This window comes from Mandrillus leucophaeus, unplaced genomic scaffold (genome assembly GCF_000951045.1).
Source record: "Mandrillus leucophaeus isolate KB7577 unplaced genomic scaffold, Mleu.le_1.0 Scaffold4, whole genome shotgun sequence".
Taxonomy (NCBI): domain Eukaryota; kingdom Metazoa; phylum Chordata; class Mammalia; order Primates; family Cercopithecidae; genus Mandrillus; species Mandrillus leucophaeus.
Window position 1 is genome coordinate 85,587 of NW_012104253.1, and position 22,350 is coordinate 107,936.

Genomic DNA, 22,350 nt, shown 5'->3' on the forward strand with positions numbered 1-22,350 from the left:
GAATCACGAGGTCAGGAGTTCAAGACCAGCCTGGCTAACATGGTGAAACCCCCGTCTCTACTAAAAATACAAAAAATTAGCTGGCCATGATGGCACGTACCTCTAATCCCAGCTGCTTGGGAGACTGAGACAGGAGAATTGCTTGAACCGGGACCCGGGAGGCGGAGGTTGCAGTGAGCCGAGACCACATTACTGCACTCCAGCCTGGTCTACAGAGAGAGACCCGTTCTCAAAAAGCAAAAAAAGAAAAAGAAAAAGAAAAAAAGAAAATGTTTATTCATCCTGCCTTTAATTCCTCATTACAAGTCATGAATTTTTATTGTTTTTTTTGAAATAGTCTCGCTGTGTCGCCCGGGCTGGAGTGCAGTGGCGCCATCACGGCTCAGTGCAGCCTCCACCTCCCGGGCTCTCAAGTAGCTGGGACCGCAAGCACCACCACGGCACCCGGCTGTTTTTCTTTTTCTTTCTCTCTTTTTTTTTTTTTTTTTTTTTTTGGTAGAGAATAGGTCTTACTGTGTTGCCCAGGCTGGTCTTGAACTCGCGGGCTCAAGTGACCCACCGCGTTGAAGCCTGTGAGGTGGGGGTCCGTGTGGCTGGCTCTGCCCTCTCCTGTGGGCATTGGCGCTGCAGGGATCCTTGTGTGTGGAGGAAGTAAGGAGAGAACCAAAGTATGATTCCACCAATCACACGGTTTATTGTCAAAGAGAATTTGTTCTTGGGTTCACAGTGCTCAGAGGGGAAGAGAGGGGAGGAGGTGAAGACGCCTGGCGGGGAAGCAGGGCCTCCATGGATGGGGTGCATTTGTCGCAGGGAGGCTAGTGCCAGAATGGCCAAAGTCGTTGCTCCGGGGATGGAGCAGGCCCCTGGAAAGTGAGATCTGGTTAGAGTTCGCAGTGTGCCTTAATAGCAGTGGAGAGTGTGAGAGCGGGAGCTCTCTGAGAGGCTGGGACCAAGGACCAGCTCCCAGGCCAGCAGGATATAGCTTGTCTCAAAGCATCTGCCCAACCTTCAAGTTGATTTGTATTTTTGCATCCCAGCAATCAAGGTCAGTAACTCACAGAGCCAGGCGAGGCCACATCTCCTTTGGCAGTGTAGTGCCTTCCCTGGAGGTGGCATTCCTTTTTGATTTGCCTTCTATGCTGGGGAACTTCACTTCCTCACTCTGGCCAGCCAGCAGTTTGGAGCTGGTTTCAGCGCCCCACCGCCCTGCCTTGGCCTGCACCCGGCCCTCCAGGGTGGCTTCTCGCCAGTTCCTGTCCCTTGCTCAGAAAATCCACAGGCTGTGGGGCCCCGGGAGCCTGGTGCGCGGGCAGGAAACGAATCCTGGAGCACGGGGTGCCTGGGGGCGTGCCTCAGCCTGCGGCTCCTGCAGTCTGTTTTCCATGCCTGGCCCTGAGCAGGCTGAGCATGGGCATGGAGTGACCAGCGTAATTGCATCCAGGCCAGTGCCACATTCTGTGTGGTCCAAGGGAAAGCCTTCTCCAAGTCCGTGGCCTGCCCTTTCCTTTGCTGGGTTACTGCCAAGGGCACCGGGCCTCACTGCAGGACATGGCCCTCGAGACTGCTGCCTTCTGGTTTCCTGGTGCCCTGGACACTCTTGGTCTCCCCATTTGGGAAGCCGACAGAGGATGTAGAGTGGCCTGTTGGAAAGGCCTTATGTGATCCTGGGCTGAGTCCCTGAGCAGCCCGCCGAGGCCGGAGGGGAGAAGAGCTGAGCTTCTCCCTCTCTGGGCCGGACTCGGGCTGTGGAAGGGCTGCCAGCTCCCTTCCTGGGAGAGGCTGGGTGGGGTCCACAGTGGTCATCCTGGAAGGAAGCTGTCTTCTGCTGTTGGCTGCTGAGACAGCTGGAGGCCACCGATGTTCGGAATCCCTGAGCACTCTGCCAATCCCAGACCCACCTTCCCACTCTTTCCAGAGTCCCCAGGGAGACACTTAAAGGAAATTAAACTGCAGAGTGCAAGAGATGCCTCAGTCAAGTCAGCCAGGAACGCGTGGGTCATCCCCGAGCCCCAGAGAGGTGAGTCGGGCGGGGCACTCACCTGCCGCAGGAGGATGGTCTTATTTCTAGCACTTTCCACAGGGAGTGAATGTGGTGGGTTTGGGGGATTTTTCAAATGCATCAGTGTCTGGAATGGGTTCTAAGCTGCTAAATAATTCTAATTCTTAGAGGTAAATTACAGACATGTTGCCCTAGATAGAGCTAGACAGCTTTCCCTGTACAGTGAAGTCTCTTCCACCCTCAGTGACAGAGCCCGGATGACACGGACACGGTGGCTGCTGTCACTTCCGTGGTGCGTGCCTTTGACAGGCTTTGAATTGAAGGCAAGTGCTTCAGAATTTGCATCCATAGTTCTGTCTTTCCTGGGAAGTTATTCATCCTGGTGGGCAGCCCACCGACAGAATGGATTTAGATCTACTGGACCTGAATCCCAGAATTATTGCTGCAATTAAGAAAGGTACATTTATTTCTATTTACATAAGGGGTGTGGGTGGGTCTGTGCACTTTACATAAGGCAGGTTAACAACATGCTGGCTGACTAAGCCTTCCTCCCTTTGCCTACCCTGATTATTACACCGAGGGTAGGAGGTACTGTGGGGTTTTCAGGTGTGTGTGTGTGTGTTCTTAACTGCATGGATTTCTTTCAGTTACTTTTATTTTTATCAAAGTAATACGTGCATATTGTCTGAAAGGTAAAATGGAGCCACATAAAGTCTTTTAGTGTTTTGTTTTTTGTTTTGTTTTGTTTTGTTTTGAGACGGAGTCTTGCTCTGTTGCCCAGGCTGGAGTGCGGTGGCGTGATCTTGGCTCACTGCAAGCTCCACCTCCCGGGTTCACGCCATTCTCCTGCCTCAGCCTCCCGAGTAGCTGGGACTACAGGTGCCCACCACCGTGCCCGGCTAATTTTTTGTATTTTTAATAGAGACGGGGTTTCACCGTGTTAGCCAGGATGGTCGCTATCTCCTGACCTTGTGATACGCCCACGTCAGCCTCCCAAAGTGTTGGGATTACAAGCATGAGCCACTGCGCCCAGCCGTTTTTTAGTTATTTTTTTAAAAAATATTTACATCTGGGCTCCTAAATGTGTTTACGTTGTAAAGTTTGATTTGTCAGTGTTATTGATTATCCATGGACTTCCTATTGGGGGCGGTGAGGACTGAGTGTGCCTACACCTATGTACCCCAACTTCCTCTTCCCCCAGCTCCCTGCCCATAGTTAGAACCTAGTTTGGGTGACATCAGCTGTTGGGGTTGTGACTGGTGCATACCTGGTGTGGTTCAACAATGTGGGGTGTGGGGGATCATTTTCTTTCTTACGGCATCTTTTTTCCGCGGAGTTAGCAAATGCTCAAAGCTTAGGCCCCACGTGCAGCCCCTGCCCCTGCTCTCCATGCCTGCAGCCCAGCTGTCGTCTGGGGACCCTCCTTCCATCTTCCATCCTCCCCCATCTCCCAGGGCCTCAGCTACGTGAACCTCAGCACACCGTCTGTGGCGAGAAGCGGGAGTGCTCGTGGGGCTGCTGCAGCAACCTGGTGACTGGGCAGGGCCTCACTGTCCTGCCCTTCCATCCTTGGCTGTTGGTTTTTATCCTCCTGTTGGTGGCCTTGTGATCACGGCTGCTGCCACAGCTGCAGACACGACGCTTGCAGACCAGGGACAGAGAAGGGGAATGGGCTCAGCCAGGGAGTTCCTTTCTCACCTGTGTCTCTTATCCAAAAACCAATGTTTCCAGAAGTCCCTGCAGACTTCGAAACTGTGAAAGGGGCTGGGGCCGTGAGACTTATCAGGGGAGCCGCCCCACCAGAGCCCCGATCCTGGCGAATCCTCAGGGCCCACAGAGCCCTCTGGAGCAGCCTGTCCACGGGAAGCCCTCTCCGCTGGATCTGGTGAAACCCAGGGGCGCTTTCTTCATCCCCACCTCTCCATCTCCTTGTGTTTTCTGTGTGGCTTTTCTGAAGATCCCACCAGTGGTTACTGTTTTCCAGCCTGACAATGGTGGTCTTTTCACTGCAGCGTTCAGCGCACCCATGTTGAGGGGGGTTCTGATGTAGCGGGTGTAAGTCTCCGTGGCCGGGCGGGGCCCTTCACCCACCACTGCTCCCTCTCGTGTGCGCTTCCTCGCACTTCCCTGATGGGCTGATCAGTCTGCAGCATTTGTCGTCTTCCTCCGAATTTGAAAGTAGAAAGTGATGCACTTATCTGAGTTCAAAATGAACTTTGCCCTCCTCCCCACATGGCAGATCCTGGGGCTCTGCACCTCTGTAACTGATGCCGCCACCGTTCTGATTCGCATGTGCTCTGCCCCCTGCCCTGACTGCCCTGCACAGCCAGTGTTTGGACTTGGACTCTGCTTGCCTCCCAGCGCTCCACTCCCCAGGGCACGTGTCCTTGCCCGTGGCTCAGCCCGGCTCCAGGCCTGGCGGGCGAGTGCTGGAAACCTCGGTGTTGGTTTTTTGCTGCCCCTTTCTGGAGCACTGTCTCCAGCTGGCATGGAACTGGGTGCCTGTCGTTTCTTCTTAGCACCTGGGACCTGCCCGAGCCCATCTTCTGGCTTCTGCTCCTCACATGAGGCTGGTGTCTGCCCGAGTGCCAAGACTCAGGGCGCAGTGCCCAGCGGCCCTTTCCCCTTGCCCGTGTGTCGGCCACACTCTGTCCAGGGTTTCCAGGGAGCAGGGGATCTGGTCTCTACCCACCTGGTCCCCAGAATTGGAAGCACGGTGGTCTCACAGTGCTCTTACAAAGCATCTTTGTTGCTGTGTCGCCCTGCGTTATTACAGTCTGACAGTTTCCTGTAGTTTATCTGTGTCATTTCAGCCAAACTGAAATCAGTAAAGGAGGTTTTACACTTTTCTGGACCGGACTTGAAGAGACTGACCAACCTCTCCAGCCCCGAGGTCTGGCACTTGCTGAGGACGGCCTCCTTACACCTGCGGGGAAGCAGCATCCTTACAGGTAGGTGGGTCCTGGCGTCTCCCACCGGGGGTGACATGTGGCTCCAGCATCATGATCCCTGTGGTGCAGGGCGTGGGGCTGTGCAGACTGCACCCAGGGACCAGCCTCAGGGCATGTGGCAGCTGCTCACGCCCCAGAGTTCCCATCTTGCTTGTCCTACAACCATGGGGCTATGGTCACAGCGTTGGGTCAGAAGATGTGTGAGGTGGACACAGAGGGGCTGTGAGGCCTCCTGGGGATCTTGCTCTGTGGGCCAGAGGAGGGGGTACAGGAAGCAGGGGTGAAGTTGGCAGTCAGCACCCAGAGCCCTTCAGGCTCTGGCAGGGTGGGAACGGTGTGAGACGCGGCCCTGGCCGCAGTGCCACCACCACGTATGGGAAACCAGGTCTTGGCAGCAGAGGGAGGTACCCAGTGAACCCCATGCACCTGGACGGACAAAGTTTCCATCCTTGCATCTGATCAGGCCCCAGTGGGCAGCGGGGTCTGGGCATGAGCAGGGTCCTCCCTCCCCTGCAGGTGGCTCAGTGACGCGGGCCCCGAGGAGCATGCTGAACTTGGGGCTGCCGTGGTGGGCAGGTGCCACGGCCGCACACACAGTGCCGTGGGCAGAGCTCTGGGCAGTCCTCACAGGGTGGCCTGCTCCACCTGACTGGGATGCCCAAGGCAGTGTGCAGACTCGAGGGACAGGCTGCTCCTGCCGGCCCAGGCCCCAGGCCAAGAGCGCAGCCTGCACTGCGTGTCCCACCTTGAGCCTCCCCCTGAGGGGCTTCGGTGTCGTGGAGAAGGCTGTGTCGAATGGCTCATCCAAGGCCCTTTAGCCAAGAGGCTGTGACCAGCATTGCTCTAGAATGGTGTCCGTCACAGAGCACTGACAGCATGGGGCGTGCACGTGTGTGCGCGTGTGGGAGCCCATTAAAGCTGCTTCAGAACTGTTCAGTACCCAGGGCATCCCAGCTGGACGGAGCTGTGCCTTTTTCTGCACACGGAGGCTGTTAGGGAGCACCTGGGGGCTCTCTGGAAGCTTTGGCTTCTGGTGCCGCAGTCGCCCCATAGGGGGATCCCTGGGGGCATGTGATGGTGGCCCTGGGGCTCCCCCTGACTCTGCGTCTCAGGTGAACCCGCCCTTTCTGGCCGGGTCACCCCTCCCTGCCCTCAGCACCTTGCTCACCCCTGGTGACCACAGGCACCATTGCTCCAGCCACACTGCGCCTGGCATAGGCAGGCTGGCCGTGCCTCCCACAGTCCCCAGCTCTGCCCGCAGGCCCAGGAGAGCCGGGCCTGACACCATCCCTGCCCTGCAGCACTGCACCTGCACCAGCAGAAGGAGCGGTTCCCGGCCCAGCACCAGCGCCTGAGCCTCGGCTGCCCGGTGCTGGACTCGCTCCTCTGCGGTGGCCTGCCCCTGGATGGCATCACCGAGCTGGCCGGACGCAGCTCGGTGGGGAAGACCCAGCTGGCGCTGCAGCTCTGCCTGGCTGTGCAGTTTCCGCGGCAGCACGGAGGCCTGGAGGCTGGTGAGTGGCCATCCCTTCCACGGGGTCTGGGCAGGTGGGTGGCCCCTGCTGTTTGGGACAGCTTTCCGTTGAGGTGGGGGAGTGGCCGCCTCTCGCGCCGTTCCTACCATTGTGTCTCCCTCCTTCTGGTCCTGACTGCCCTCGCTCCTTCCAGAACAGGGAGGGGAAGTGAGGCTGGGCTCAGCTGACAGCAGGAGGGGTGGGAGGGTACAAACCCCACCACCAGGCAGCCTGCCCTGCATCCTGCCCTGAGCAGAGCTAGGCCCCCAGGGGTCGCTGGCTGAGCACAGCGATGCCGGCCCAGGTTCCACACAGCTGCCAAGCCCGGAGTCCACAGAGCCAGCGGCACAGGGAGGGCAGCACGGCCTTTCTCCTGGGTGCCCCGCCGCCAGGCCAGGTATGCTCCTGGCGCGTCCCCGTGAGCCTGTATAGCTCTGTCTGTGAAACAAGGGTTCCCTGCATTGCTGAAGCATTCAGAGCATGCCTGCTTGGGTCTCTCAGGTGTTAAAAGCTCATGCCGTTTTAAACTGAGCTGTGAGTACGAGAGATGTTTCTTAGTAGCTCCTTAACTTTTAACCCAGTTCCCTGGTGTCAACGTGCAATTCCCACACTGTCTTAAACTCCACGTGAACACAGAGTGGCAGCGTTTTTCATTGGTGGCGCCTTGGAGGGCACCTGCTAGGCTCACTTCCCACACAGGGCGGGACCCCAGGCCCTGGACCCACAGGCTGCGCCAGCCACCTCCTCACAGGCCTGACCTGCCAGCGGCGGTGTGGCTGGGAACCTCACCTCTGCCACCCTCAGGTCGGCGTCATCCCCGGGACCAAGGGTGTGCTGTGCCTGCCTGAGCCTCCGTGCTGGGTGGAGGGTGAGGGGTCTCCGAGAGCCCGGCTGGGGTCTGCTCATACCACAGGCGTTTTTGTCCCTGCAGTCCAGGGGAGGACACCCTCCTGTCAGGTGCCTGAGTCCCTGCAGCTGGTCTCAGGGGTGAGCCTGGAGACAGCCACAAGCCAGGAGGATAGGAGTTGGCCTTGAAAATGGGAGTCTCCCGCTTACCCCGTGGAAGAGCTGCTGTGAGGTGGAGGTGGGACTCGAGCGTGCTCAGAACAGGACAGGAAACGCCCTCATTCTCCAGCATCCTCCGTGCCAGGCTTCATGCAAATCTGATTTGTGCAGTGACTCCTCCTGAGCTTCCACCCCGTTGGCCTTTTCAGTGAAGCCCACACTCCCCGCTACCCAGGGACACGGAAGCCTTAGGACACCCTCCCCGAATCCCCCGGCAGTGCCCAGCCCAGGGACTGCTGTGGGAAGAGAGCACAGTCCAGCCTTGCAGGCCGGGGGCAGGGAGGAGGCCCCGCAGCCGCCGTGACCATGTGCAAAGTCAGGGCTCAGATGTGCTTTTCTGGGGAAATGACTTCTTTTCCTAGATCCAATCTGAAGACCCTAATTTTGAAAAGAAAGTGGCAGGCAGGCTGTGGAGTGATTCTGAGTCCTGTGCTTAAGCTGCATGAGGCTCTCCCAGGCCTGCTGGGGCCCTGCCCACTGCTGGGCTGCCCACAGCGACCCTCCTGCCAGCTTCACAATGTCCCCATGGCTGTGCAGCCCCCAATACATGACCCCAACAAAAACAGGCTGCCTGGCCGGCTCCACCTGCTTCCGAGCCTTCCAGCCCAGCCTCTCTCCAGCCAACAGGATGGAGGAACCGCAGGGCCCCGACCTTCCTGTGGCCTCCTGACTAGGGGCACAGCCACGACTAGGGACACTGGTGGGGAAGGGAACCAGCCACAAGAGACGTGGCCTCCCAAGGCAGTATTTGTACCTCCCTGGCCCCAAGTGGGCCAGATGCCTCTCAGAAGCTTAGTTCTGACACAGAATGGGGCGGGGGTTCCTGGGTGTCTTACCTGGGAGTGTGGCCGCTGGGCCATGTGGTTTGTGTGTAACTCTTGAAGGAAGTGCCGGTTGTTTTCCGTGTGTAACTTTTTGAGGAAGTGCCGGTTGTTTTCCGTGTGTAACTTTTTGAGGAAGTGCCGGATGTTTTCCGAGCTGCACCACTTTGCATTCCTAGCAGCAGCGCACAGGGGTCGGGTCCGCCTTCTCCACATCCTCGCCAACACGTGTCTTTTCAAGCCGGCTGTTTGAATTGCAGAAGTTTTGAAAGTGGGAGAGGAAACACTTGCTCAGTGGGGGCCTTGAGTGTGGCCATGTGTCGGGGCTCGGGGCCATTTCCAGAAGGCATTGCCCTGATGCTGCCACTTGCTTCCTGCCCCGCAGAGGGGGGACGGAGGGGCACGGGGGGAAGGAGGGGCGGGGTGGGGCAGGAGAGGCCTCCCATCTGTGGCCATTCCAGCCCAGGGCCCAGGACAGGGGAAGTCCTTGCCTGGGTGTCGGAAGTGGAGGCCCAGCCCGTATTCCTCCTGAGGGGTCACCTGGTCCTGAGGTGGCCGCCAGTGGGAGGGTGAGAACCAACAGCAGCCTCTTCCCTCCCCGGGCCAGGGACAAAGAACCTGCGAGGGGCAGAGTTAGAAATGGTGGGAGACGTCTGCGCTTGATTTGTGTGGCAGTCACAGGCCCGTCTGGAGTCCCCTGGGCACATCAGGCACTCTCGCTTCCCAGGAGCCGTCTACATCTGCACGGAAGACGCCTTCCCACACAAGCGCCTGCAGCAGCTCATGGCCCAGCAGCCGCGGCTGCGCACCGACGTTCCTGGAGAGCTGCTTCAGAAGCTCCGATTTGGCAGCCAGATCTTCATCGAGCATGTGGCCGATGTGGTGAGTGTGGGAGAAGCCGCGTGACACCCGAGGCAAGCTGTTCAGGACCACTGGGGCAGGTAACCACCACGGCAGTGAGGCCTGACAGCGGGGCAGGTAACCACCACGGCAGTGAGGTCTCACAGCGGGGCAGGGAGAGATGGTTTCAGCTCTGAACTCAGCATGGGTCATGGGGGTTTACACCCGAGGAGCAGGTGGGTCAGAGGATGGAGAGTGACTGAGAGGAACTGGCAGGGGAGGGGGTTCTGGCTGAAGCGTCTTGCCAGGACCCTTGCTGAAGGTGGGCCATGGGGATCAGACTGCCCCTGGCGACGGTGGAGGATGGACCAGTCAGCTACTGAGGGCGACTGGATGTGGAGGGCAGGGGTCCTGCTACCGTCTCAGCAGGGATTGCCAAAACTGGGTTTCACGAGGACATGCACAGATGGGCCTAGGAGGAGGCTTAGGAGCCTAACGGCAGTTTGGCCAAACAAAATCCTGGCCAGGAGTGGCTGTAGGCCAGGCAGGCAAGGCGGCAGGCTGCGACATCCAGTTACGTCTGAATCTTAGGCAGCTTTGAAGCGTGTTCTAGAATGAGGATGCCCATATTCAGATCAACTTTCTTTATGATCTGAAACTCAGATGTAACTGGGCGCCTGTACACCATCTGTCAACCCTGCCCATGAAGACGGAGTGGGGAAGAGAAGTCCCAGGCGGGTGGCAAGGGCCTCCTCTGGGCTGTGGAGCCCTGACCGGCTGCCCTAGGAGACCACCGCCCTGAGAAGGGTGGGACCTGCTCTCCAGGCTGCTGCCCTGGTGAGAGCTGTATTGGTTTCACCCTTGCCTCTGAGGGGAAGACGGCCCTCACTGGAGGCACAGGGGCTCCACCTGGCCAAGGCCTGCCGGGCCTCCAGCTCACACAGGCGACCTTAGATCCTTGACCACTGCCTGGCTGCTGGCTTCCCTGCAGACACTGGCTGGGCTTGGAGGAGGGACCCATGGCAGGGCCTTCCAGAGAGCAGGGGCCACTCACGGGGTCCAGTGGAGTCCGTCCTGCAGCCAGGAAGCAGGCATAAGAGGCTGGGACGCATCCCTGCAGCTGGGGTAGCAGTGCTGTGAGCTGTCAGCACTTAGTTTACAGAGATCATCCCAGGAGGGAGAAGTGATGAAGTAGAAAAGATGCAGAAGAAAAGATGGGAAGTTTGGGAGTAAACCCCTGACCAAAGGCAAATAAGGAAATTCCGCCCTGTGCAGGGGGAGTGGCTGCCATGTCCAGCCCACCCTAGACGTGGCTGTGGTCTGGCAGAGCCGGTGGGCCTTCCCCCACTTCTTTTTATTATTATTGTTTTTTTGAGATGGAGTCTCGCTGTGTCGCCCAGGTGGGAGTGCAGTGGCGCGACCTTGGCTCACTTCAAGCTCTGCCTCCCGGGTTCACGCCATTCTCCTGCCTCAGCCTCCCAAGCAGCTGGGACTACAGGCGCCCGCCACCACGCCCGGCTCATTTTTTGTATCTATAGTAGAGATGGGGTTTCACCATGTTAGCCAGGATGGTCTCGATCTGACCTCGTGATCCGCCCATCTCAGCCTCCCAAAGTGCTGGGATTACAGGCGTGAGCCACTGCGCCCGTCTGGCCTTCCCCCATTTCTGAGTTCTTATAGAAAAAACTTTGAAGTAAAGCATAAGGCATATAAACGTTTAATTTAAAAAAATGTACAATAAAATACATTATCGCACACAACATGAGGAAGTTACACATGGGAAGGGAGCCGTGGGCCCAGCTCATGCCCCAGGTCTCCTGGGAGAGGCCACGCCGCACCAGGGCACCAGCTTAGGCCCAGCCTCAGCCCCAGTCCCAAGGTCACACCAGCCGTGTGGTCATTAGTATCGTGCCCCACGCACACAGACGCAGGAAAAATGAGTGAGCGCTGCGGCTCCCAGCCAGGGGCCCTCCCTGCTGCCCTGGCTGTCCCGGGCCAGCTCCGGGCCACACTCGGCAGTCCCATCCTGGAGCGGCGCCAGGTCGGGGTCACTGCAAGAGAAGACAGAAGGTCAGGGCTGGGCCGCCAAAACCTGATAGTGTTACTAAGTTCTGTTCTGAAAACAGCTCTCTGGGGAGCCCCCACCCCAAGTCTGCCTAGAGAAGAGAGTGTTGCTGGTTTTGAGCCTCCCTGGGGCCGAGGGGTCATGGGGGACCAGTGCATCTTTGGTCTCTGCTCTCTAGAGCAACAAAGGCCTGCATCTGGCACGGGGAAGGCCAGGCGTGTGGACACAGCCTTCTCTTGCATAAGCAGAGCCTGGTGCCGTTCCCACCCGACTACTCTGTGGGCCTTGGGCTTGCATGAGGGTGGGGCTCTCTGAGCCAAGCCCCTCTTGGAGGCCCAGCTGGGCAGCTAGCAGCAGTCACCACTTGCCCATCCCCAGTCCCCCCAGTCCCTGCACATGCGAAGTCCCTCCCTGGCCCAGCTGCCTGCTTCCTGGGGCTGCAGGCCGTGGAACTCACGTTAGCGGTGGCGTCTTCCAAGCCACTGCTGCTGCTGTCGTTTTCCACAAAAAGAGGCTCGGCCAGAGACGCCCTGGAGACGAAGCACAGACGAGTTTCACTCAGGGCGTGCAGGGCGTCTTCAGAGGTCCAGGCGTGACACCAGTGTGAGGCTGCAGACCTTGGATCTGAGGGACAGCCTAGGGGCAGCTCTGGCCAGAGCTGCTGGCAAGGCCCATGGGACCTGAACTACCCTGCTTGGTGCCAGGAGCAGTTGTGCCACCCTCCCCCATCACCACAGCTCACCAACCTCTGCGGTCAGAAACCAGGCCAGCCATGTCAATGGCCGTGGCACCCACAGGCCACAGCGGCACCCAGAGGGAAGCCGAGGACACCTGCCTTCCCTGGGGGGCCCTCCCCTGGCAGCTCTCCTGGGAGCCGGTGGGCACAGGGCCGTTTCCACCCCTTGGCCAGGCCAGCTCAGAGCACAGGGCTAAGGCCTGGGTGCACGGGAGGCACTGGCCTTAAGGGTGTCTCCACCTACAGCCCCATCCTGACCCCCAGATGGTCTCCCAGAGTGTCCCACGCCTTGGCAGAGGCAGGCCAGGCCTGACTCGCCTGAGTAACGCCTGAAGGGCATTAGGCCCCTGCCTTGCTGAGCGTCCAAAGAGGGTGTGGCCCAGGTGGTCATGGCCACCACGGGCTAGATTTGGTGGCACTGTGGCCAGGTCTGGGTGGTCTGAGCACCTGGCATGGGGCCACTGAAGAAGAGGGCTGGTTGCTGCTGACCTGTCGGGGAGAGGGTGAAACCATGGCAGAAGGGAGAGCAGACCCCCACAAGGACTCAGGAGCCTGGGCAAAGGACGCCTCTGCAGAGGATGGTGTTGGCATGGCCAAGGGGTGACTGCCTGGGAGGGCCAGAGGAAGGACATGGAGTCCAGGGAACCAGTTGTGTGAGCCTGAAGCTTCTATAGTTGGAGACTTTTTGGGAAGAATACAGAATTGGGCTCAGAGTTTGGGGACTGTAGAGCCAGCACTGTCAGTCCCAGGTGGGGAGGAAGGTTTTGAGTCAGACGGTTGAGTGACACTCCAAACGGGGTCTGGTCACCAGGGGCGGGGGCCTGCTGGCCAGCATACACCATGGCCCTGTTCCCACAGGACGCCTTGCTGGAATGTGTGAATAAGAAGGTCCCCGTTCTGCTGTCTCGGGGCATGGCTCGCCTGGTGGTCATCGACTCGGTGGCGGCCCCATTCCGCTGTGAATTTGACAGCCAGGCCTCCGCCCCCAGGGCCAGGCGTCTGCAGTCCCTGGGGGCCGCGCTGCGTGAGCTGAGCAGTGCCTTCCAGAGCCCTGTGCTGTGCATCAACCAGGTGGGCACCAAGGCAGGGGTGCACCCGTGAGCTCGTACTTTTAGCCAGGATGCGAGAGCAGAGCCAGTCTGGAGGTGGGGCGGGTGGCAGTGCGGGGGCCCCCGGTCCCTGCGGGTAGGAGCCTGTGCCTGCCCATCGGGAAGACCCGCGGCCGTTGCAGCTGACCTGGACTGTGCTCTTCCAGGTGACAGAGGCCATGGAGGAGGAGGGCGCAGCACACGGGCCGCTGGGGTGAGTGCGGCCATGCGGTGCGTGCACCTCTATGCAGGTGCCGGGGCACAGCTGGGCTGAAGTGGGCGGGGGCCACCAAGCCTTCTGAGCACAGCTCGCTGCTTCCTGTTCCTCAGGTTCTGGGGCGAGCGTGTTTCCCCAGCCCTTGGCATAACCTGGGCTAACCAGCTCCTGGTGAGACTGCTGGCTGAGCGGCTCCGCGAGGAAGAGGCTGCCCTCGGCAGCCCAGCCCGGACCCTGCGGGTGCTCTTTGCCCCCCACCTGCCCCCCTCCTCCTGTTCTTACACGATCAGTGCAGAAGGGGTGCGAGGGACACCTGGGACGCAGTCCCATTGACACGGTGGCAGCTGCAGAACAGCCTTGCCTGAGAAGCCCCGACACACAGGGCTTGCGCCTTTAAAACGCTGTCTGCCTCGGCCGTGGCACAGCTGGGAGCCTGGTTCGGACAGAGCTCTTCCAGGGCAGCGGTTCCACTTTCTCAGCCAAAGGTGGTGGCCACAGTCCCCACCTGAGCTGGGGGAGTTGTTCCACCTCTCCCTGGGTCTGGGGACAGGCCCGGCTTGCTGGGCACCTGGTCCCCACCGCTGAGCTGGTCCTTGGGGACAGATGATTCTCAGGGCTGGGGCCTGGGGGTGTCCCTACAGTGACTCCCTGGGAGTCCCCTGCTTCTGCTGTCCACATGGAAGCCCACCTGGGGTCGCGTCTTAGGCCTCAGGCCCCCTCAGCCTTGGGTCCCTGCCCACAAAGGTCTCCCCTCCTACACACAGGGCTGTCTTTACTCCCCCAACCCCTCAGGCCACAGCGGGGCTGCAGGCAGGCAGCTCCTCCTCACCCACCTCTGGGTCCTTGGATCCCGGGGGCCCCACCCCGGCACACACTGTGCCCCACAAAACTTCAATGTGGTACAAGGTGGAGAAAGCATATCCCACCAACCTCCAGCTTCTGGGTCCAGGAGAGCCTGGGGTTGGGGGGGGCTGCCTTGACTCTAGTAGTGTGGCCTGTGCCAGTACCACAGCTAGACAGAGGAGAGCGTGACAGGCTCGTCAGTCACCTGGGAACACAGTTCTGGTGAAAGAGGATCCAAGGTTGAGAGAAAGGAGGGTCCCAGTGTATCCTGGCCCCAGGGGTCTGGGCGTCCAGCTCAGCCCTGGTGTGGCTGGGCGGCACTCTGGTGGGGATATGGCAGGACTCCGGGCAGGGCCACCTGCAGACCCAGTCCCACACTGTGGCCAGGCCTTACATCTGGCCAGAAAGCAGAGCCTCTCGGGAACACAGCTGGCTGCAGATGCTGAAATATCCACCCAGCGGTCAGTGGCGTGGCCTCCCCATGGGCAGAGTGGTGACCCCCTTGATTCCCACCCACCCAGTGCCTCCACGTGCTGCCTGGCACCGACCATGCCTTTGACAAATAAATGTTAAATGGATGCAGTTCCAGGACCTGCTTCTTGCTGTCTGCCAGGCACTGCTCTAAGTAATTGATGCACATTGAAGTGCGTTCTCCTCACAACTCCTGGGGATAGGTACTGTCACTACATCTCCACTTGCAGGTAGGGGATTGAGGCCCAGAACTGCTAAGTGGCTTGACTCCTCCCACAACCCAGAGGCAGAAATTGTCACCCCCACCCCATGTGCCCAGGGTGAGCCTGTGGGTGCTCCTACAGTGGGGGGGGGGGCTGGCACTGGTTGGGGGAAAGGTAAGGGGTAGGGTCATACTGTGCAGAATTTTTCTGTTTGCCATTTTCTAGGGTGGGACAATCCGTTGAAAACCTTCACGTTATCAAGGTTCTCTGACCCTAAAGTTAAGAACCACTGGCATGAACAGAGAAAAAAATTATTTTGGGGTTGGATTTTTACAAAACAGCCTTTCTGCAAAAGTGCAGGGATTCTACAACAGCAAATAAAACATTTTATTTCTGTAATTGAACATAAGCAATTCCAAATGCTTTTCTAGGCAAGACATGCCGGCGATTAGAAAATGAGACAGCTTAAAGACAGAGGTACATTTAACAGAAAACACGCCTGGAAGCTCGGCCGGCCCCGCCCATGCTGGCTCAGTTCCTGCCCTGGAGGGAAGGGGCCGAGGGGCTTCCTGTCCCAGGGAACTCCCACCACAGCAGTCTGCAGAAGGGCTGGCTTGGCCAGCACTGACCCAGGAGCACTGACCATCCCCTTAGGGAGGCACCACACCCTGGGAAGCACAGTCCCTCTTGTCCCGAAGACCCTTCCTCAAGGACCATGTGCCCTGACCCTCACTGCCTCACCATATCATAAAACACTTTAAAACCACTTAAGTTCTTCCCCACAACGTTGGGGAACTAATTGTAAACAGAATACACGTCTACATATCAGCCCTAAGACAGCTGGCCCCGCTGCACATGCAGCCGGCCGGCCCTAGCAAGACATGGTCAGAGCTGGTGAGTGCTCTACAGTATTCAGAAATCTGACCGCAGTGTACACACAGCTCACAAGTCAGTGCAAACAGAAGCTAATGACATCCTCCAAGAAAATTCCATACAGTTATGACAATGGAAAACCTGTTATAGATTGTAGCCGTACATTTTTAGCAATGTTTAATACATCTTACTATAAACACTGAATTTCTAATTACGTGATATTTCTAGCAGCTTAATCCAGAAAATAACGATGTGAATTCCTCCAGTACTGTAAACACAAGACCAAGTGCTGCCCATGAGAGGGACCCTGTGCCACCCGTGGGCACCACCAGCCTCCGAGGACCCCTGAGCCGCACACTGCTGCTGCTTCAGGGAAGCAGTCATGTCACAGGACTCCCCAGGGCCTGGTTTCTGCCACAGCTGCACCAACTACCCAGAGACAGGCTGTCCACCCGCAGATCCAGACGCTCCCATGCCATGGTGGCTGGGACTGGGCGCTGCACACATGGCTGCCGGAGGGGGGTGGGTGGCGCAGTGAGTATTTTGACAGCAACTCTGAAGAAACAGGTGCTGACTCTCACGTGGGGGTCCCCTCACCAGAAAGAGAACACAGGAGGAGGGATGGCTGGGCCTACCATTTCTCTGCTCTGAAGGGAAAAATTCAGACCGCCAGATGGGAAATGGCTTAAATCACTGCACTTCTATTGGGTGGGGGGGGGTTCAAACATCAGGGACTCAGATACTCAGATTCCCTTGCCACTTCCCTCTCTGAAACATGAACCTTCCTTTACGAGCTGGCTTCAAGGAGGCCTTCTGGCTTCTCTTATCCCAACACACAGTGCTCCCACAGCCACAGTGCTGCAGAGGCCACGTCGGCCCTAAGGTCCCATGGCTGGACGCCACAGCAGGCTCCACAGAGGCCCCACACAACCTCGTCTGCACCCATCAGTCTGAAGAGGTTAAAATTCAACTCCATATTCAGCCTTGTGTTTATTTCTTCTAAATGCCCTTTCTCCTTTCCAGAGAACTGTCACTAAGGGAAACTGTCTGGGTTCCAAACTCTGCTCAGCATCCTCACAGGGAGAAGGCACCCCCCACCACAAGGGAAGCTCCAGAGCCCTCCTGCCCGTCGCCTGTGCACAGACATAGCCCACTACGGGGGCAGCCACGGCACCTGTCAAAGGAAGCTGCTCTACACCCCCCTTTTTTGAGGGGGTGGCTTCTCACAACCCATCAAATTTTATATATTTATGGGGGTTTTTTTTGGTAGACACAGGGACTCGCTGTGTTGCCCAAGCTGTTCTTGACCTCCTGGGCTCAAGTGATCCTCCCGCCTCAACCTCCCCAAGTGCTAAGATTATAGGATTACAGGCATGAACCACCGCACCCTATATATAACATTTTTTCTTTTAATCCTATCCACTATTACAGAACCTATCAAATTTCCTTTAACACCTCTATGTAGCATTTAGAAAGTAAGCTGACCCATCAGAATCTGCAAAAATGGAGTCAGGAGCCTCAGAAAAGGAGCCACGGCCACAGGTGAGCCGCTGGGGACAACACTGGCTCCATAGGGCAGCGCCTGTGCCAGGCACTCGCTGACGACTACATGGAGCTTGTCTTATGGAAACAAATACGTTTTCACAAACACAGCAGTCCTGCGACATGAGACGGGATGAAATGAAATGAAACTTTTAAAGGTATTTTAAAGCCTAGCCTTATATCAAAACCCCAGGATGCTCTGTCCCCAGCCTTGGGCCCCGTGCCCCACGGGGAGCTTCCAGGGACTGAAGGCGACAAGTGTGAGCCTCTGCTGTGCCATCACCTGCCCTGTTACATGACAGCGGCAAGCTGACCTTTCACGGGATGGTCAGCGTTTCAGACCGCCCCTCCGTTCCGTAGCCTGGCTGGCTGGCATGGAGGTGGCGCTTCTGAGCGCCAGTCTTTGGAATCACTGCTTACCTCGGCATCTGTTTTGTAGGCTCTTTACCTATGGGCTAGTCTGTGGACAGCTAAGAAATACAGCCTCAGCACTGATTTGAAAAGGTTCCTGTCAGAGTCCACTGTGCTCCCTCATTCTATAAAGCTTAAGCTTTTAAAAAGTGAAACGCACGTCTCTATGGGCTTCGTGTGCGGGGCCTCCAGGAGAGAACACTGCTCAAAAGGGGTGGGCACGGGGCCCAGGCCCCACAGGCGCCCAGGACCACGCCCGGGGACCTCGGAAACAGAGACCCAGAAGACGCTCCTGCTGGGAGGGGATTCGCTCCCACTGACCAGGAGGTCCGCACGCTTCAGGCTTTACTGCCGCAGATCACTAAATGCCTACCGTTCTGAAAGGGTACTTCCTGTTTCCAGGTTCTTAGTTTACAGCCTTATTACAACATTATAATTTAGAAGAGAGTTTGGTGTCATGGCAAAAAGCTGGCAGGCGGGAAGTGCGACAGCATCCGTGAGCAGGAGCCAACCCCCCGCGTGCTGAAGCCGCCTCGGCCTCGCCTCGGCCTCCGTGCGCCAGCCTGGCCGGGTCGCGGTCGAGGCAGCTCCTGGCACTGAGACTGCAGGCCGGGGGACAGAATGCTGGGGCAAGGTCGCCCGGGTGTTTTGAAAAGGCACCTCCAAGGTTGGTGGACGTCACTATCTAGAAAGGAAGCCAAGGAGTGCGGCTGGCACCTCCGGGCAGGGCGGTGAGGGGCGTGGCAGGGCAGGGCAGTCTCACACTCCCAAGGCAGGTTACCTAGCCCTGCCGGCCCTCAGTGGGCCAGGTCAGTGTGGCTGGCACTCAGAGCTCGCGAGTCGGCCAGACAATTATTTCGTTCCTGCATGAAAAAACAAATAGAAAAATTACACTTAACCAGGACTTCAAATGATGCCAGCTTCAAACGGCCTCAGGCCTAACAGTACCAGCTGCACAGCTAAATCTAGGTTGGCACTCGAGAGGCCCAGGGGTCAATGTGCATGTGGAAACTCCAAGAAACCAGAGGGCAAAACACTGGGTCAGCTACAGAACCCTGTAAAATGAAGAGACTTTCTTTCCTGTCATCATGAGGGGTGCTTCAAGCAGTATGTCCAGCACCCTACAAGCCTCTTCAGCAGCCACCAAGAAGGGGGCTGGGGAAAGGCTTTCCCGAGGTGGCTGCCTCCCAAGAGTGGTGGGGGACAGGTCGGGCCGCTGACCTGTCTGTGAGGATTAGTGGATCTGGACAACTGGGAGGGCAGTGCCTGGCCACTGTCGCGAGCTCTCAGCACCAGCACAGGGGCGGGCGGGGACTGCCAAGTCCCAACAGCTCGAGCTGCCGGGCGGGCTCCAGGCACCTGGGTAACAGGCAGGTTCTAGAGCAGCCACAGGCACCCGGCCACCCACTGACAGCCACACCAAAACGGCCCCCGTGATGGGGAAGGGAGCCAGTACTTTCAGATGTGAACCTGATGTGTCTGTGTGAGATCCGGACAGCTTCACCAAGTGCTCAAGATTTTAGTGTCAGAGTGACAACACGTTAGTCATCATGTTAATAAGGTTTTGAATACTTTTAAACTCTGAACAACAGCTTAAGGAGATAATTAATTATTAATAGTTACAAACTTAGGAGAGGCTAAAATCAAACAAACTAATACAAACTAGTAATTGGTCAAGCTTTGACAGTAGTTTAACAGAATAAATTAATTAGGTTACACTATTTTTAAAGACCATTTGAGATCATTAATTAATATTCTGAGAATGCTCACATGTGAACATGCCCATAATGCACATAACCAGTGGCGAAGCAGAATATTAAACACGACTGTCACAACTGGCTGTCCAGGAACAAACGTGGTGGTGGCCCCAGCCCTCTGCAGGAGCAGGGGCGGAGCAGGGACCGGGTGTGGATCTGCAGACCTGCCAGCGTGGTCTGGGCAGCCTAGGACACAACTCGGGGTAGGCTCCTTACTTGAAAGCGATCTTCAGCAGCCTTGCCACCCACGTTAAGGACATTCAGAGAGCTGGCACGCTTCATGCTGCAACCCGGACACGGACATGCAAGGACAAACGATCAGCACATTGGTCAACCAGCAACAGGAAGCACAAGCAAAGCCCCTCCAAGGCCTCTGTGACACTGGGGCTTCTCGGGACCTTGCCTTCATCTTGCTCGGGTAACAGGGGAGTCCTGGGTCTCACTCTATTTAGTGCCCAGGAGAAAAGACCACAGCTTCTCTGCATCTTTCACAGCAAAATGCTGCTTTTAAAGTACCATATGCAAACTCAAAGTGTCCTTAGACTTGCACTTTTAAAAAGTGGCTCATGGGGCCGGGCACGGTGGCTCACACCTGTAATCCCAGCACTTTAGGAGGCCAAGGCGGGCAGATCATGAGGTCAGGAGATCGAGACCATCCTGGCTAACACGGTGAAACCCCACTTCTACTAAAAATACAAAAAATTAGCTGGGCGTGGTGGCATGTGCCTGTAATTCCAGCTACTTGGGAGGCTGAGGCAGGAAAATCATCTGAACCCAGGAGGCAGAGGTTGCAGTGAGCCAAGATCACGCCACTGCACTCCAGCCTGGGCAAAAGTGAGACTCCATCTACCAAAACAAACAAAAGAAAAGCCAGGCGCGGTGGCTCACGCCTGTAATCCCAGCACTTTGGGAGACTGAGGCGGGTGGATCACTTGAGGCCCAGACTTCACAACCAGCCTGGACAACATGGTGAAACCCTGTCTCTACTAAAAATGCAAAAAATTAGCCAGGCGTGGTGGCATACACTGGCATCCCAGTTACTCTGGAGGCTGAGGCACAAGATTCACTTGCACCCAGGAGGCAGAGGTTGCAGTGAGCCGAGATCACACCACTGTACTCCAGCCTGGGCGACAGAGCAAGACTGTGTCTCAGAAAAAAAAAAAAGTGAACCATCTGGGAGCAGAGGCTCTGCCTTCATCTCATGGTTTTCAGGGAGGGCGCCCAAGGGATCATGTCAGACTCATCACCATTAAGGGATCATGAAGAGACACTCAAAACTCACTGCTAAAAGAGGAGGCATAAATATACTATTTTTTATCTTTCTATATTAAAAGCAGGGAAATCAACTTTATTGTTAGTAAAATAAACTCTGAAGTCAGTATTTCTCTACTTAGAAACCAAAATTAAAATAAAGTCATGGCTCTCCATTTAAAGAAATACAGGAATTTATACATATATTTACTTTTCCTCCCATCTGATGTATTTAAAATGCTTGATGAAATAGCCTATAAATTATCTATATCCCAGTCATAAAATGACTATCATTGTTCACCACCACCATGGATGGCTTCGAACATAAACTCACCTGAAGTTTTAAAGCTAAAGCAACCGATACTGAGGGTGACTTAAATTCTGAACGTGAACTGCATGCAACATGGACAGTGAACATGAGCACAGCAGTTCCTGGGCAAGCCAAGGATGGTGGCTGCGAGGCTGAGGCACAGCCTTGAAGGGTGACAGGGACAGCCTCACACAGGACACTGGGATGGGGCTGAAAGCCCAGGGCACCCGCCCGTGTGTCAGCAGTGCTGTGAGCACAGCGCCTGGCACATGGTAGATACTCAGCCAGCCCCTGCTGAACAACTGCACCAAAAAACCTGAATTTCCTTATCCCCAAGCAAAACTCACCCCCAAAATGTCCCAACCAGGACAAAACAAAAACATCCCAATGAAGCCCACAACAGACATTGCTGGAGTCCTAAACAGGCTTTTCTCTACCTAGAACCACTCAAGAACCAAGTATAAAATCAAACCAAATCACAAGTAAATTATGATCTCACATAATTATTCTTGCTATAAAGTGGCCATTAACTTTTTTTTTGAGACGAAGTTTCACTCCATCGCCCAGGCTGAAATGCAGTGGTATGTGATCTTGGCTCACTGCAACCTCTGCCCCACTGGGTTCAAGCGATTCTCCTGCCTCAGCCTCCTGAGTAGCAGGGACCACAGACATGCGCCACCCGGCCCGGCTAATTTTTATATTTTTAGTAGAGACGGGGTTTCGCCATGTTGGCCGGGCTGGTCTCAAACTTCTGATCTCAAGTGATCCGCCCACCTTGGTCTCCCAAAGTGCTGGGATAACTGGCATGAGCCACCGCACCCAGCTGCCATTAACTCTTTTTAAAAGAGCTACACAACCTTCCCTCAAACCCTTTTACGAAACGAAAGAACTCAAATCCTCAACGTCTCTTCCTACCACTCTTGCAAACTGCCTTGTTTGAACACATGGCATTCCAAACCTTTCAGTACAATAACTGTTAGGAGTCAGCCAAACAGCAAGCTGCTAACACCCTGGTCCTGCTACGTCCAGCTCAGCGATTCTCAAAAAGCAGCCCCGGGTCAGCAGCCCCAGCACCGTGGGAACTTGTGTGAAACACAAATTCTGGGCCGGGCGCGGTGGCTCAAGCCTGTAATCCCAGCACTTTGGGAGGCCAAGATGGGCGGATCACGAGGTCAGGAGATCGAGACCATGCTGGCTAACACGGTGAAACCCCGTCTCTACTAAAAAATACAAAAAACTTAGCCGGGTAAGGTGGTGGGCGCCTGTAGTCCCAGCTACTCGGGAGGCTGAGGCAGGAGAATGGCGTGAACCCGGGAGGCGGAGCTTGCAGTGAGCTGAGATCCGGCCACTGCACTCCAGCCTGGGCGACAGAGCGAGACTCCGTCTCAAAAAA

The 22,350-nt window shown here is 56.7% G+C and overlaps 3 protein-coding genes across 4 annotated transcripts in view; 2 read left to right on the forward strand and 1 right to left on the reverse strand.

Annotated features, from left to right (window-relative positions):
• The first annotated feature begins 1,332 nt into the window (after positions 1 to 1,332).
• Positions 1,333 to 10,416, forward strand: LOC105547848 (DNA repair protein XRCC3). 2 transcript variants are annotated; one of them, XM_011991576.1, is made up of 6 exons: positions 1,333 to 2,017; positions 2,244 to 2,456; positions 4,813 to 4,950; positions 6,252 to 6,464; positions 9,078 to 9,232; positions 9,854 to 10,416. In XM_011991576.1, exons 2-6 carry the CDS (start codon positions 2,402 to 2,404, stop codon positions 9,857 to 9,859), a joined length of 567 nt encoding a protein of 188 aa, XP_011846966.1. In that variant the 5' UTR covers positions 1,333 to 2,017; positions 2,244 to 2,401; the 3' UTR covers positions 9,860 to 10,416. The 2 variants fall into 2 exon arrangements, with proteins under 2 accessions (XP_011846966.1, XP_011846965.1); XM_011991575.1 differs by lacking the exons at positions 9,078 to 9,232; positions 9,854 to 10,416 and adding exons at positions 7,101 to 7,268; positions 7,396 to 8,349.
• A 475-nt stretch (positions 10,417 to 10,891) lies between these two features.
• Positions 10,892 to 22,350, reverse strand: part of LOC105547973 (kinesin light chain 1-like) — a 167,888-nt gene continuing 156,429 nt past the window's right edge. The window contains exons 16-17 of the mRNA XM_011991789.1: positions 11,713 to 11,785; positions 10,892 to 11,241 (exon numbers count right to left, since the gene is read on the reverse strand). Coding sequence (XP_011847179.1) covers positions 11,239 to 11,241; positions 11,713 to 11,785 — 76 coding nt within the window. The 3' untranslated portion in view covers positions 10,892 to 11,238. The remainder of the gene's footprint in view (positions 11,242 to 11,712; positions 11,786 to 22,350) is intronic.
• Positions 11,580 to 14,503, forward strand: LOC105547847 (DNA repair protein XRCC3-like). The gene is made up of 3 exons (XM_011991574.1): positions 11,580 to 13,062; positions 13,247 to 13,293; positions 13,410 to 14,503. The coding sequence occupies exons 1-3, from the start codon at positions 12,832 to 12,834 to the stop codon at positions 13,627 to 13,629; spliced, it is 498 nt and encodes a 165-aa protein (XP_011846964.1). The 5' UTR covers positions 11,580 to 12,831; the 3' UTR covers positions 13,630 to 14,503.

Coding starts and splice junctions, on each gene's coding strand:
- LOC105547848 (XM_011991575.1), top strand. CDS start 2,402: ATGGATTTAGATCTACTGGACCTGAATCCCAGAATTATTGCTGCAATT. Junction 4,951..6,251: donor GGGAAGCAGCATCCTTACAG/GTAGGTGGGTCC, acceptor CCTGCCCTGCAG/CACTGCACCTGCACCAGCAG. Junction 7,269..7,395: donor CTCACCTCTGCCACCCTCAG/GTCGGCGTCATC, acceptor TTGTCCCTGCAG/TCCAGGGGAGGACACCCTCC.
- LOC105547847 (XM_011991574.1), top strand. CDS start 12,832: ATGGCCCTGTTCCCACAGGACGCCTTGCTGGAATGTGTGAATAAGAAG. Junction 13,063..13,246: donor CTGTGCTGTGCATCAACCAG/GTGGGCACCAAG, acceptor GTGCTCTTCCAG/GTGACAGAGGCCATGGAGGA. Junction 13,294..13,409: donor GCAGCACACGGGCCGCTGGG/GTGAGTGCGGCC, acceptor CCTGTTCCTCAG/GTTCTGGGGCGAGCGTGTTT.